This window comes from Dysidea avara, chromosome 1, assembly GCF_963678975.1.
Source record: "Dysidea avara chromosome 1, odDysAvar1.4, whole genome shotgun sequence".
Taxonomy (NCBI): domain Eukaryota; kingdom Metazoa; phylum Porifera; class Demospongiae; order Dictyoceratida; family Dysideidae; genus Dysidea; species Dysidea avara.
This window is the reverse complement of record NC_089272.1, coordinates 50325280-50339431: the sequence shown is the minus strand read 5'-3', so window position 1 is coordinate 50339431 and position 14152 is coordinate 50325280. Positions and strand designations below refer to the sequence as shown.

General features: G+C 36.9%; 1 protein-coding gene across 3 annotated transcripts in view; it reads left to right on the top strand.

Annotated features, from left to right (window-relative positions):
- LOC136267911 (uncharacterized) overlaps positions 1-13738 on the top strand; it is a 103016-nt gene extending 89278 nt beyond the window's left edge. For all 3 annotated transcript variants that reach the window (XM_066063107.1, XM_066063117.1, XM_066063097.1), the window contains exons 15-17: positions 434-607; positions 3851-4657; positions 12623-13738. In XM_066063107.1, coding sequence (XP_065919179.1) covers positions 434-607; positions 3851-4657; positions 12623-13585 — 1944 coding nt within the window. In that variant the 3' untranslated portion in view covers positions 13586-13738. The remainder of the gene's footprint in view (positions 1-433; positions 608-3850; positions 4658-12622) is intronic.
- Positions 13739-14152: the final 414 nt, after the last annotated feature.

The window sequence follows — 14152 nt, the reverse complement described above, 5'->3', positions numbered from 1 at the left end:
ACATGTCTTAGTGATGGGCAGATTCAGCTCAAATTTGGAATAGAAGGTGCCCCACTCTGAGGGAGTTGTCACTGCAAAATTGGTTAATTTCTGTCCAGGCACTATGGAGCTATGGATACATGAGAATAGCATTTTCTTGGTTCCTGTAAAATACACATTTGTCCGTCGTGCACCTGCACTGGCTGTACTTGGCCACATGCCAAGCTTTAAATTATTTCTAAATGTGTACAGTGCTATGTCATTGCTGGTGTAACAGTATTGTGTTTGCAACATTAAGTTATTAAATTTTGGCAATTTTCTAATTACAAAAATTTTTGGATATTAAATCAATTCAAAGATACATCTGTGCAACTACCGTACAATGCATTTCAATACTTCATCAAGTAGCTGCACTATTGAAGAAAAATTTCCAGTACTGTAATTGTTGTTATAGGAGGAATACAAAGTTAATACTGCACAACTCAATGATGCCTTGTCTGAAATGGAGTCACGGTCAAAGGTAGAAGAAATGAAATTTACTAAATTAAAAGAAGATCACAAACTTGCGATGAAGCAGTTGAGTGGGAAAAGGACTGACCAGATCCAATATGCAAAAGCAGTCACACAGGTATAGCATTTACATATAAAATAGAAAGATGTTATAAATTTACACATGCCATGATAGAAGGAAAATTAAGAATTTAAATTTGTGTAGGGACCGTAGAAATATAAGCAGCAAGTAAGGGTGGGTACCTACACCTGTAACAATACCAGTGCAAATTTAAATTTGAAATTTCTAATTTTCCCTTCTAGAGTCTGTTAACTATTTTGTAACATAATTCATGAAAAATGAACCCATGGATGATACATCAAAGGAAAGGTGCCAGTCATATTGGTCTAATTACATGTCCTAAAAAACTGGACACCTTATCACAGCCAGTAAGGGCATGGAAGATCCTGTGCATTCTGTGGCTCAAGTACATTTGGGCAGCTATATAGCAGAAGTAGTTGCAGTTCCAAATCTTAAGTAAAGTTCAAACTGATCACGTAACTCTAGCATAACAGCAATAGCAAATACCACTACATCTGTATCAACTGTCCTTACATTACCAGTCATGAAGTGGAGTATACTGTATATGTGACCCAGACTGGGAAAACCGGTCTTATCGCCTATTTAAAGTATTGAACTTGAGTGGTCTGGTTTTGCTGGTGGCTTTTCCCAAGCCCAGTGGCAATCAGTGTGGGGCCTTAATGGAGCTCTGGTCAGCTTGGGGGTGGCTGTATGTGGCTGTACAGTTCCATGGTGTTGAATAAAGACCTGTGCTGAGAAAATTTCCTTTCATATAGGCCAGTTTTGAGACCTGAATGGCCCATAATGTGGACTAATTCATCCCTATGCCTTCCTTTTCAAAATTTTCAACAGTCTCTTACCCTCCCTCCGGGCCCCCGCCTTCCTACCCTTTTGAAGCTTGCCTGATACAGTCAACCTTGGCTTAAAAACTATCTAAAGTGGCAGGAAACTTAGTTGTTGGCTACTTGTACAGTGGATGCTCTAGAAGGTAAGGAGTTGGTGTAAAACGTGTGAAAAGTTGGTACACATAGCTTCAATCAATGGTGAGCTACAACACACTAAATACTTAAAATCGACATTTCTCTGAATTTGATTGTGAAATTAGATAGTTTATTCGTGTAGTATTGTGTTCTTGGTGAAAAACTGAATTTGCTGACATGGGCGATAAGACTGATTTTCCCAGACCCAGTCACATATGCAACAGCTTACTTCTTTTTAAACGTATATATAAAGAAATTCAGCCACTATCATCTAGCATAGAATATGTTGACAAACTAGTGACAGACAAACTTTTTCTTCAAATGAGTCAATTAGCTTTATTGCTTTCTACACAGGAAACATCTTACTAACTTCATGGTACGAAGGTACCAGCTCCCTTGAATTTAATTCAATCTGTATGAAGATTTAAATGTAAACGTGCTGAGTATGCTTCTACTACCCCATAAATTTAAAGCAAATCGACTGAAGAACATACGAGTTATATCGATTTTTAAGTGGTGTGAAAAGATGAAGAAAAATACAAAGAAAATATGATGACTTTTGAAGGCACATAATTCAGTGATGATACGGTAGATTCAACTCAAATTTGGAATGGTAGGTGCCCCACCCTAAGGGAGTTTCCACAACAAATCTGGATAATTTCCATTCAGGAGCTATAGAGCTACAAATGAGTGAAAGAGTGCTTTCTTGGTTCCTGTACAATATGCACTTATCTGTTGCATACCTGCTCCAGCTGTACTTAGCTGCATGACACACTATTGTGTGTCTTGATTCTAAAAAAAAGTTTAAAATGAGATTGAATCTAAAAGTATTGCATGTGCAGTTTTTATAGCAACTAAAAAAGTAATTTTTAAGAACTAGTTTTTCTGAGATTGAACTGAGACAATTTTAATAGTTATGCATGCGCATGTGTACAATTTTGGTACAAACGTTACACTCTGCAACTTTAAGGGAAAAATGAATTTGGGACTAATAGCCCTATAATAAAGTTGCAGATGAAGAATTTCAGTTTTGGCACAGTCGTGTGTTAACACTGCATAAGATGAGAAAAGTAAGGTTATACTTCAGCTCGTACACTTGTCATTTTTTACTAGCAGTGTTCTAATGAAACTCTTTAGGTGTTTTATTACAGCAGTTGACTGTTACATTAGAATATATCAATTTTCTAGTTCAAACAGATTTAATTCAAGCCAAACTCATACAATATAATTTTGACCACTTTTTAGATGAGTGTAGCCAGGGCCGCCCAGAGAAATTAAGGGGCCCAGGGCAAAGAGTTGAAGTGGGGCCCTTGACCCAATTGTAAGGTGAAGATCAAAAAAAAAAAAAAAAAAGGTCACAACCTGCTGGCAATGACAATAACTACCCATCACCAACCATATCTCCTTATCTATAAGCTTGCTACACTGCTCCTCTGAAGAATACTGTGACTGCTCTATTAGAGTATTTAGATCTGACTGCTCTATTAGAGTATATCGATCTTTTAAACATGTATTCAGGGGGCCCTTCATGGGGCCTCCTGGGGCCCCTTTCAGGCTGGGGCCCGGGGCAAAATGCCCCAGTTGCCCCCCCCTGTGGGCGGCCCTGAGTGTAGCCCTACTCCTTGCTCTCTCTAGCTTTACATTTATTTACTTTTGCTAAGATACATTTACACCTATAGCTTCTACTACTGTAGCTAACTATCTAACTATATGTATAAGACATAGTGAAAATTGTTAAGGAGGGTTGCTTTAGCATCCCCAGTTACTCCCTAAATCTGTCCTTGATATTCCTTACCACTATCACCAGACTCTTCACAACAACCTTCAGCCAGCTCATGGTACTTAGCAGTAGTAACACTTTCGCAATCTTTGGAAGATATTCCTTTAATGTTTCAGATGCTGTAACTTCCAAAACAGGGAAGACAACTTTACCTTATAGTGGACTCAGCATCTGTCAATTTCATTAATTCTGCTACCTGCAGCTGGAATGATTTAGTTCAGCATCACCATTATCACTTACAAAACTGAGACCTCAATGCTTTTGAAGGTCAACAAATATAACTAAATACTTGGGAATTTCAAGACTCTGGTGAAATGTGAAGACCTTCCCTCCCAATCTGCTAATCTCAATATTTGTATCACAGAATATCATTGGCAGAGATGGTCATACTCAAGATATATACAACTAAAATACTGCATACTTTTTTCACCTTACATATCCCTCATAACTGTCCTGTAATTATACTATATTTTACATGTACATGTACATTAACATATTAATAGGTAATAAATTATTGGTTTGCAACATTTTACAATGTAGGCACAGCAGAAGGAATTATTGGGATCAGGTAAATATGGAGAAGTGACTAGAGTAATGTACTGCAACAGGTTGTGTGCTAGTAAAGCAATATACCAAAACTTACTGCCTGGGTATCCTGATGTGTCTACTGATGGTCTTATACAAATAATCAGGCAAATTAAAGCAATTTTATTAAAAGTCAATCATCCTAATGTTGAGATAGTTGAAGCACTTTCACAACAATCCCCTACAAGCACTCCGATGCTCTTATCAGAACTACTCCCCTACAACCTTGATACCTTTATAGGTCAGAGCAAGGAAAATCTGATTGTGGATGTGCAGATAGACCTGTGTCATGATATGGCTGAAGGCCTCAGTTACCTACTTGCTGCTGGGATATTGCATACAAACCTCCATAGTCATAATGTACTAGTGAGCAATGAGCCCAAGGCTAAGATTGCAGATTACATTTGTCCGCATGTGCTAACATTGTCAGATAGTACTGTTACTTCCGTTGACCAATCTTACCTAGCTCCTGAAGTGATCAAGTCTAAGCAACCTCCTACTGAATATTCTACAGTTTTTTCTTTGGGAGTTCTTAGCTTACAGACTGTGACTGGTCACCATCCTCGTCCTAGTGATGACCTAGAGTTGTTTGAAACTGAACGACGGAAACAAGACTTGCAAGAGGTTGACAAAACTAATCCACTACTGCCAATAATCCAACAATGTCTGAGTGATAGTGAAGGGAGCAGACCATCTGTCAGCGAAGTGCCTAGTCAAATTAGAAGGGAAAGAAATAAATACGTCCTGTCAAAAAATGTATCTGTAAGTTTAATGTGCATTACAAGTTTACAATGTTTGGTAAACTCATACACATGCATAAGCCACCTTGTTCATAATACTAATTATAAATATCACTGTACTTACATAAGTTAAAATATGACCATGAGTGTAGACAGTTTAAAGGTAATTGCTATGTCACCAATTAAATGTGAAGTTGTAGTGTACAAAAATATGGTTGCAGCTCAATTATGTGGTCTATCATTTGGGCCAAACCAAATACGTAATCATCACATTATGTGTAGTGTTGAGCTTATTTGTAGTAGAAGATCACTTTATAAAATGTATAAGTGAGAAGAAACAGTGTACACAGTTTAGGTAATTTTGTCAAATTTTATGCAAAACTTCAATAATTAATTATACATTAGGATTTGATTTTCTGCCACAATTTCCAAATATATACATCTAATCCAAAACAGCCAAGCTGTAAAAAAAGAGTGCGGCCCTCAAAAAGGCTATGGTGAAAAAAGATGTGAAATCCAAGGTGGCGACCAAGAAATGGCTATGATGGTAGGTTAATGGTAAAAATTTTAATAATTTTGGTGTTGCTTGGTCTTGGCACAAACTTCACTTGAATTGTCGTTATCAAAATTTTTACCATTAACCTACCATCATAGCCATTTCTTGGCCGCCACCTTGGATTTCACATCTTTTTTCACCATGGCTTTTTTGAGGGCTGCACTCTTTTTTTACAGCTTGGCTGCTTTGGATTAGATTGCACTTCTTTTTGTATTTGTATACTCCAAAGCCGGCCTATGGCCGGCTTTGTGGCTTTTTAAACCTATCTTTTTTTTCTTTACCACAGGAAGAAGAAAAGATGAAGAAGATGTTAAATACTTTAAATATTTCTGATTTTATTAGTAAATGTACAAATTATATATATATATATATATATAATGCATATATATTTATTACAGAACTCTCTACATGATTGTTTCTTTGTGAAACATGATTGTTTCTAACTGAACACTCTCTACAAGGTGACTTCTTTTAGCTGATCTCTCTACAGGGTGATTTGTTTGTAGCTGAATTCTGTACAGGTGATTTGTTTGCAGCTGAACTCTCTACATGATGGTTTCTTTGTAGCTGAACTCTCTACAAGGTAACTTCTTCTAGCTGATCTCTCTACAGGGTGATTTGTTTGTAGCTGAATTCTTTACTGGGTGATTTGTTTGCAGCTGAAGTCTATACATGGTGGTTTCTTTGTAGCTGAACTCTCTACAAGGTGATTTTTTCTAGCTGATCTCTCTATAGGGTGATTTGTTTGTAGCTGAACTCTCTACAAGGTATTTCGTCTAGCTGACCTCTGTACAGGATGAATTGTTTGTAGCTGAACTCTCTACAAGGTAACTTCTTCTAGCTGATCTCTCTACATGGTTATTTGTTTGTAGTTGAACTCTCTACAGGTGATTTGTTTGCAGCTGAATTCTCTACGTGATAGTTTCTTTGTAGCTGAACTCTCTACAAGGTACCTTCTTCTAGCTGATGTCTCTACAGGGTCACTAGTTTGTAGCTGAACTCTCTACATGGTGGTTTCTTTGTAACTGAACTCTCTGCAAGGTGATTTCTTCTAGCTGATCTTTCTACAAGGTGATTTGTTTGTAGCTGAACTCTCTACAGGTGATTTGTTTGCAGCTGAAATCTCTACATGGTAGTTTCTTTGTGGCTGAACTCTCTATAAGGTAACTTCTTCTAGCTGATGTCTCTACAGGGTCACTAGTTTGTAGCTGAACTCTCTACATGGTGGTTTCTTTGTAACTGAACTCTCTACAAGGTGACTTCTTCTAGCTGATCTTTCTACAGGGTGATTTGTTTGTAGCTGAACTCTGCACAGGTGATTTTTTTGCAGCTGAACTCTCTACATGATGGTTTCTTTGTAGCTGAACTCTCTACAAGGTAACTTCTTCTAGCTGATCTCTTTACAGGGTGAATTGTTTGTAGCTGAACTCTCTACAGGGCGATTTTTTTTGTAGCTGATCTCTATACGGGTTACTTGTTTCTAGCTGATCTCTTGAATTCTTTTCAGGGTGACTGCTCTATTAGGATGACTGCTCTATTAGAGTATCTCGATCTCGCACTTTCTACACCAAGTTGGATTTTGTGTTATAACTCCGTGGCTTTAAGTCTGATTCTTCTACACCATTGAAGAGCCTTTCTAAGATGATTACTCCATCTGTACAGTGAATTCAAAGCATTACCCCAAGCGGTTTTTCTAGTAGGCATAGCAAGTAGTCGTTTTTATTAGCTAATCTCGATTGCATAATTGTTACACACTGTTGGTTTTTTCATTGTATCTTCCTGGTTTTTAGCTCAATTTCTTTCACACCACAAAAGGTTTGAGGTTCCATAGTTAACCTATTTACCCACCGATTTTCAGCTTCTTCCCATAAGCGGTTTACCCTGTAGGCGTGACAACATATTGGTGTTATTTTTCGTGAATAATCGCTAATAACTCTTTGTCTGTTTATCGTATTCCAGCCAAAATTGGTACAGAGATGCACCTCTATACCCCCCTTCAGTGTGCCAAATGTCAAGGCAATCAGATTAGGCGTTCAAATTTTATAGCAGTTTGTATAAGTGTGCGAAAAGAGGAAGAAAAATAAGAAGAAAACAAAGAAACTAGGCCAATTTGTGAAGTAGCATATCTCGGGAACGCTTGAAGCGAGTTCACTCAAATTTGGAATGTGGAGTACTGAAGTTGGAGGGTGTGTCCACAGCAAAAAGTGTCTTGTTTCATCAAGGCAATACAGAGCTACGGAAGTGCGAAAATTGCATTTTTGTTCTTCCTGTCAATATACTCATGGGTGTTGCGCGCTGGCTTCTTGGGCTGCACAACACACTACCGTGTGTCTTGATCCTGTATATTACATATCTTTAAAACATTGTTCATGACTGACCCCACATCACCAAATAGAATAATCATGTCAAATTTTCCAATTACCAAAGTAATGAGTGCTTCTCCACAATGTATAGCGATGACTCAAGTTAACTATAACAGTTCAACCTTCATCTTGGGGTTAATATCAGCATTAAATTAACACACTGATTCACTAGTTTTTTCAGGAATGCAATTACTATAAGTAGTAAAGTCTCCAGCAGTACAGTGTCCAGCCAAGCTCTGAAAAATAGTTTGGCCTTTCAAAAATAGGTTAGTATGAACAATTCATGATATCAGAAGTGGCGGCCAAGAGATGTCTGCTGTGATAATATCAATTACTTTGAAACAATAACATTATTAATCCAACAAGTGAATGTGTTACAGTATAATACTCTCAATAGCAGCTCAATGTATTATTTTGAAATACGTCAAGCGATTAGCCAATAGAATTAGTATTACACTTGTTTGTCAAGGTCCCTTAACAAAAACCTGTAATACTAATTTGATTGGCTAAAATAGTGTGGTGTGTTTCTATTAGAAGTAAATGTCCGACTTGACAACCAGCGTTACCATAGTGATAGGTGCCCCATGGAATAACAACAATGTGGTTGCTTAGCAACTGTTGCTAAGGTAAACATCACCTTGATACCATAGCAACGTGCTAGGCAACGGTTGCTAAGTGTGATTGGTCTTTTACAGTGGTTATTTTTGAATTTCTGTTGCCTAGTAACAGTTGCTATAGTTGTGGGATTAATTTGCAATAGGACGGATGGCTGTGGTATTTGGGATTAATAGTTCTCGCATTGTAAACAGGAAGGAAATAGTGCTTGGCTTCGCCTCACACTATTTTACTCCTTCCTGTTATACTAATTATTATATACTATTATACTATACTAATTACATATACTAATTAACTGACATTAAACTAAGTAGGCATGTGTACATCATGCCAAAGTAATATCGAGAGTAATGGGTGGTTAAAAGAATTGGGGAATAATTGGATGATCTTCATGCATACTATACATGCAGTGATATACAAAAATTCTTAGAAGAACTTCACATACAGTACTATATAGCATAAAACCAGAATAAACGATCAAGAGACTCTAATATGTGACCTGATCTTGGAAAACTCACCTTTTTGGCACATTGGTCAATTTTCTGTATTGTAGCTTAAATGAGGTACTGGGCGTTGATCTATCTTGTGTGCAAATTTTAGCTTGATATCTTTAAGCATTCCTGAGATATGGCCGATTTTCTGTCCTGTACATTACAAACTAACTTTTATGGTAATGCATTGAGTTTTGTGAGTGATTAAGGGTGACAAATCACTTTGTTTACCAATATCTCATTCCTACCATCTAAAATACTTCAAAGAGATTTTTGATAGTTTAATGAAGTATTCGTGGTACTTTTCTGCAATTAAATGGCATGTATCATTGTCTAAGACTCATCCATATCTCCTAGGAAAAAGAAGGTTTGGGTATGAAACTCCACAGTAAGAAGGTTTAATAGTTGCTTTATCCGAATATGCAAAAATAATGTTATTAATTTAAAAAATAAAATGTTGAAATTTTTATTTGAGTTTTCCCAAAAATCTTGCTTGTGCCAAAAATGTAGGTTTTCCAAGATCCGGTCACATTGTATAGAGCAGTCACTATCCAAGTGTTGTATGACTGCTCTGTTGTAGTATCTTGATCTTTTTTATGCTTGCTTGTGGTTATATTTACAGTTTACAGAAGGAATTTTGCCTTATTTCAGGAATCTATTTGAGAAAAAAATTGGGAATAATTTTTGGAATAATTTTTGGAATGGGTGAAGAAAGAAGATATGCCAGAAAGAATAATAGGCAACCTGTAAAATACTGTACTCAATACTGTACTGTACTGTGCTATATTCGATTGTACAGAATAGATGACTGCTCTATTAGAATAGTAATAGACTGCATGATTGTTGCTAATGTACTGGTTGTCAGTTGTAATTTAATATTTTGTACCTTGACAATTTACAGAGGTCTGAAAGAAAAGTAAGTGTGCATGACCACAACAATACTATCAACTGCTCTATTGGAGAATTTTGATCTTTTGCTTGCTACTATGTGTTTGGTTTTTGCATTTCAACTTCTTGATTGTTAATTCGATTTCTCTTCTGTACATAAAAATGTTTGTACCCTTGATAGTTTACTGAGGTGTGCAACCAGTTTTTGTAAGAGGTTTAGCAGTAGGCGTGACAACAAACTGCACTTGTAATCTTTCAAAAATTGTATATAACTTTATGCAATTGGTATGGTAATTGCTAAGTACTAAACGCAATACTATTATGCTCTTGTATCCTCCAAATTTGAGGTAAATCAAATAAGACATGCACAAGTTATCATGATTATTCTAAACTGTGTGAAAAAATAAAAAATACAAAGAAAAGAACACTAACTTTGAAGTTGTACATATCTTAGAGACACCTTGGAAAATTTAGTTTTGATTTGGTATGGAAGATATCCCCAAATTCACAATTGTCTGTAATGCACTTTTGCTGACTTTCTCCTTGACTAAATGACACACTCTTATGTGTCTCAGTAATGGATTTAAATGGGTTTTGGTAGTTTTGGTTGAAACCCCTTTCAAATTACTGAGCGGTAGCTTGATAGTTCAGTGCTGTACATGTATAGCACATAGCTAGAGAGTCATGCATGCAGTCCATATTGTTAGTACAACAAAGATATTGAAAGATCCTCAATGCACTAGTAAATGAAATAGGGATCCAAGTGACAAAAGTAATGAAATAGGAGATGAATGATGGTGTTGGAGCATAGCTTGGTTCAATGCCAATGTAGGGAGTTTCCCACTGAGCTATGCTGTAACACCATCATTGCTTTTGTTTCACTACTTTTTGTCACTTGGACCCCCACTTCATTTTAAACTTAATATACCAGTTTGTTTGGTGTATTAGCATCAGCTATACATGTGTGACTGTTCTATTAGGGTGACTACTGTTTCAAAGTATCTTAAGTCAGCCTTTCACCGGGTGTGTCACTATTTCATATCAGTTTCACTGTGTTAGCTTATGAATACAGCTAGGCCAATAATAATGGAGTGTATCATCGTGATCGAGCAAATAGATTGTTAAGAGGTGTGGTCTTAAAGTTACAGGTATATTCTGAGCGTAAGCACTTAAAATACTGAAAGTTTGTGGAATCTAAATATGCTGCTCAAAAATATTGATAGAGAAAATTATTGCCCCAATATGGTTTATTGCATAAAGAAGAACAAAAACTAAATGTAATTTATTGCAAAGCAATAAATTGAAGTTAACATTCCTTGGTGTGGATGTAGAATGGATACAGTGCAAACCTACGTACCATACCATGGTAAATAAAGCCAGCATCCTTTAGTGATAAACTGGCCTTTCGTGTAAAGTAATTAAATTCAGCAATACAGAATCCATGAGATGACTGTAAGGTCCATTGGAGCAACATTGCACATTAGCAAAGTAGCCCAGTGCTAGCACCACAAACTGAAATCAATGCATTTGTTTTAGGTAAACTTGAACCAATCTTGTAGGATACATGAGACGTAATGACATCATAATGATTCATTGTAATAAACTGGCTTAACAGGTTTGAGATCACGAGATCATGCCATAGTGCATGGCATGTTCACAGACAGAAAACTTTCTTCCCTCCCTCCCACCCGAAACCATGCATTCAGTATAATTATGTGCCAGTGCATATATTGTTGCATGCACTTTGTATGGTTGTCCACATTTAAAAAAAAATGATTTTAAATTGAATCCTTGTATGTATAACTTAGTTACATTGTTGGTTTGGTTGTTGTGCGTCCAATTACTGATATTGAACTTAGTTACACATAATTATATAGTTAAACAACAACAGAGGACAAAGGGTAGGTGGATAAAGTGCTAATTATCTGTGCATGGCCAAACCAAATCAGTTACGCTAAATTTAACTTGTATGATTATTCATTCGTTGCTGCTATCAAGTTGTGTTGCTATGCATATATTATGGTGCTTTGCTGCAATCTTGTACTAATTGGAAGACATATCTGCTTCATGGTCAACTGTAAATCCAGTTATGTATTGTGTCATATCCACAATGCTTGTCTGTGTGGGTTATGTAAAAGTTATTTCACTCTACTCCCACAATTGTCTCAGTTGCCCTTTCCCCAAAGTGCTTGTGTATAGTTATCTGTATGAATGTTATTTGTGTTTTGTGCTGGTATGTATATTTATGACAATTGTGCAATATGTTATGTGGTAGATATTTGCATGAGTGTTTGTTTGTTTGGTGTTGTTGTGTACATTTATGGCTTTGTGGAAAATGTTATTGTGGGAAATACAGCTAGGTGTGGTGTGTATAGCTAGGAAAACATTATATAATAGTCATGTATATTTTGTATGCACACATACTAAATACATGATAAGTGGTGATTGCACCCCGGGGATGTACACTGCTCGAATACGCCAAGTACACATTGCCCCAGGGTGTTGCCACACCAATCAGCATGTTAACCATGCCACTTGCGAGTTTGTTATTGTGGCATAAAATGGTGGCTGTGCACTGCTTCGTTTGGCCTCTATCCTTGCAACTGTGGTCATGCCTGCACAGGTTGCTGCTGGCTGGCTGACAAAAAGTTGAGTTTCAGTGTTTTAAAAAAATCTATATCTGGCTGCCTGTAAGTACTTTCTTGTTTTTAATGCTATATTTGAAGCCATACCAGTGCATGCATAGCTGGGAGTGTGGAATTAGTGTATTGTGTCTACCTATTATACCAGTGTGGTAATTGATAATTGTGATTAGAAGTTTATAATAGCAAGTATTTCAACTATTTTAACTATTCCTATTGATAAAACTTCATATTTACTACACATGATTATGTACATTGTGTCGTAGTTACAACATTGCCATGATTACTAACAGTCACTATGACAACAGTAATCCCACAGTAATCTAAACATAAACACCCTTAGACACTAAACAATTTCATTGACTACTATAGGGGGTTAGATTTATTGAGGGGGATTATGTGATCCCACTAACACACAATTATCCTTTTTAGGAGTTACCTCCTTTGGTGGAGGCTTTACAAACTAAAAAATATCACATTAAATGGAACCCTTGTGCTGACCTCCCAAGAAGAATGCACAGTGTCTCTGTAGCAGTGGATGGTAAATGCATCTATGTCACTGCTGGTGATGCTCCTGATGATGATACATATAACAATGTGTATGAATATGACATCATTTCTGACCAATGGAATACCCTCCCTCCACCTGGTCATCGAGTTGGAGTTTTTTGTATGGTGGATGATAAGTTGTCCATATTTGGTGGTAGTGATCCAGTTTCTCGAAAGTGTCACAATAAAGTGTCCACATACAACAGAGACACTACAGAGTGGACTAGTTACTATCCTAATATGATACAGAAGAGGTTAAAGCCAGGTGTGGTCACCCATAGTGATCATGTGATTGTTCTGGGGGGAGAGGATGATGACAACAAATCCTTTGACAGTATTGAAGTGATGAAATGGCAAGAGAGATCAGCATGGAGAGAAGTGTCTACTAAACTGCCTGTCCCCATGTTTGGAATCAAACCCACAATTGTGGGAGAATACTTACTCATAGTGGGATATCAACAGGGAGTAATTCGTTACACTGGATCGCACCAGTTACCTATAGCTATCATCACTTCATCATCAGATCAAGTAGCCGGTAAGTGGGAGGACTTCCCAGTGCCTCCACATTATGAGACTACTACTGTACCATACTCCAACCCTCCTCTGATCATTGGTGGTAGTGATGTTACTAGTATTCCCATACCAGATATCGCTGTATATGACACTTCAATGAAGTCATGGATACACGTGGACTCTCTCACTAGTGCCAGGATTGCTGTTGGACTAGCAGTCATCAACAATAACATTGTAATTGTTATTGGAGGGTTCACAAAAGGAGGAAATGTTAAAGCAGCTCTGGCATCTACCCTACCTATGGTGGAGATAGGACATATTGTATGTAACTAAGTAACCATTAGTAACTATATTATATGTGTGTATTAAATACTCTATGCTATAGAGTAGTATACACGTCCATGTTATTGTATTAATGATGGAAGTTTATATGAACCATTTACTTTGTACCATCAAAAATTGTAATGTTTAATGTATTAAACTAGATTAGTAGCAATTACAATCATGGTTCCAAATCAAACACTACAGACAACATACAGAAGTTTATCACTTTTGTTTGCCACACCAGGAGCAGTGTGACTTGTGGTATTGATTTTTTTATCAATGTTGGGTTGACGGTGTCTTGTTGTGGATAGCTCCAATTAGAGGAGATTTGGATACGTTTTGCATCCTTGATACCAACCACAGGTCTACTGTGATCATCTTGTCATGTAGAGAGCCATGCATAAGAATAATGCTCTGTACAGTAGTTTTATTTTATCATCTTGCTGATGTTGATTGTATCTGGCACACTGCATTTCTCAATAAAATGTTGCAATTGGCTTTAGCAACACTACTTTTTTACATCCTTGTCAGATAATCAGAATGAACATAATAGTCATGTAATTGGCATCGTCACCC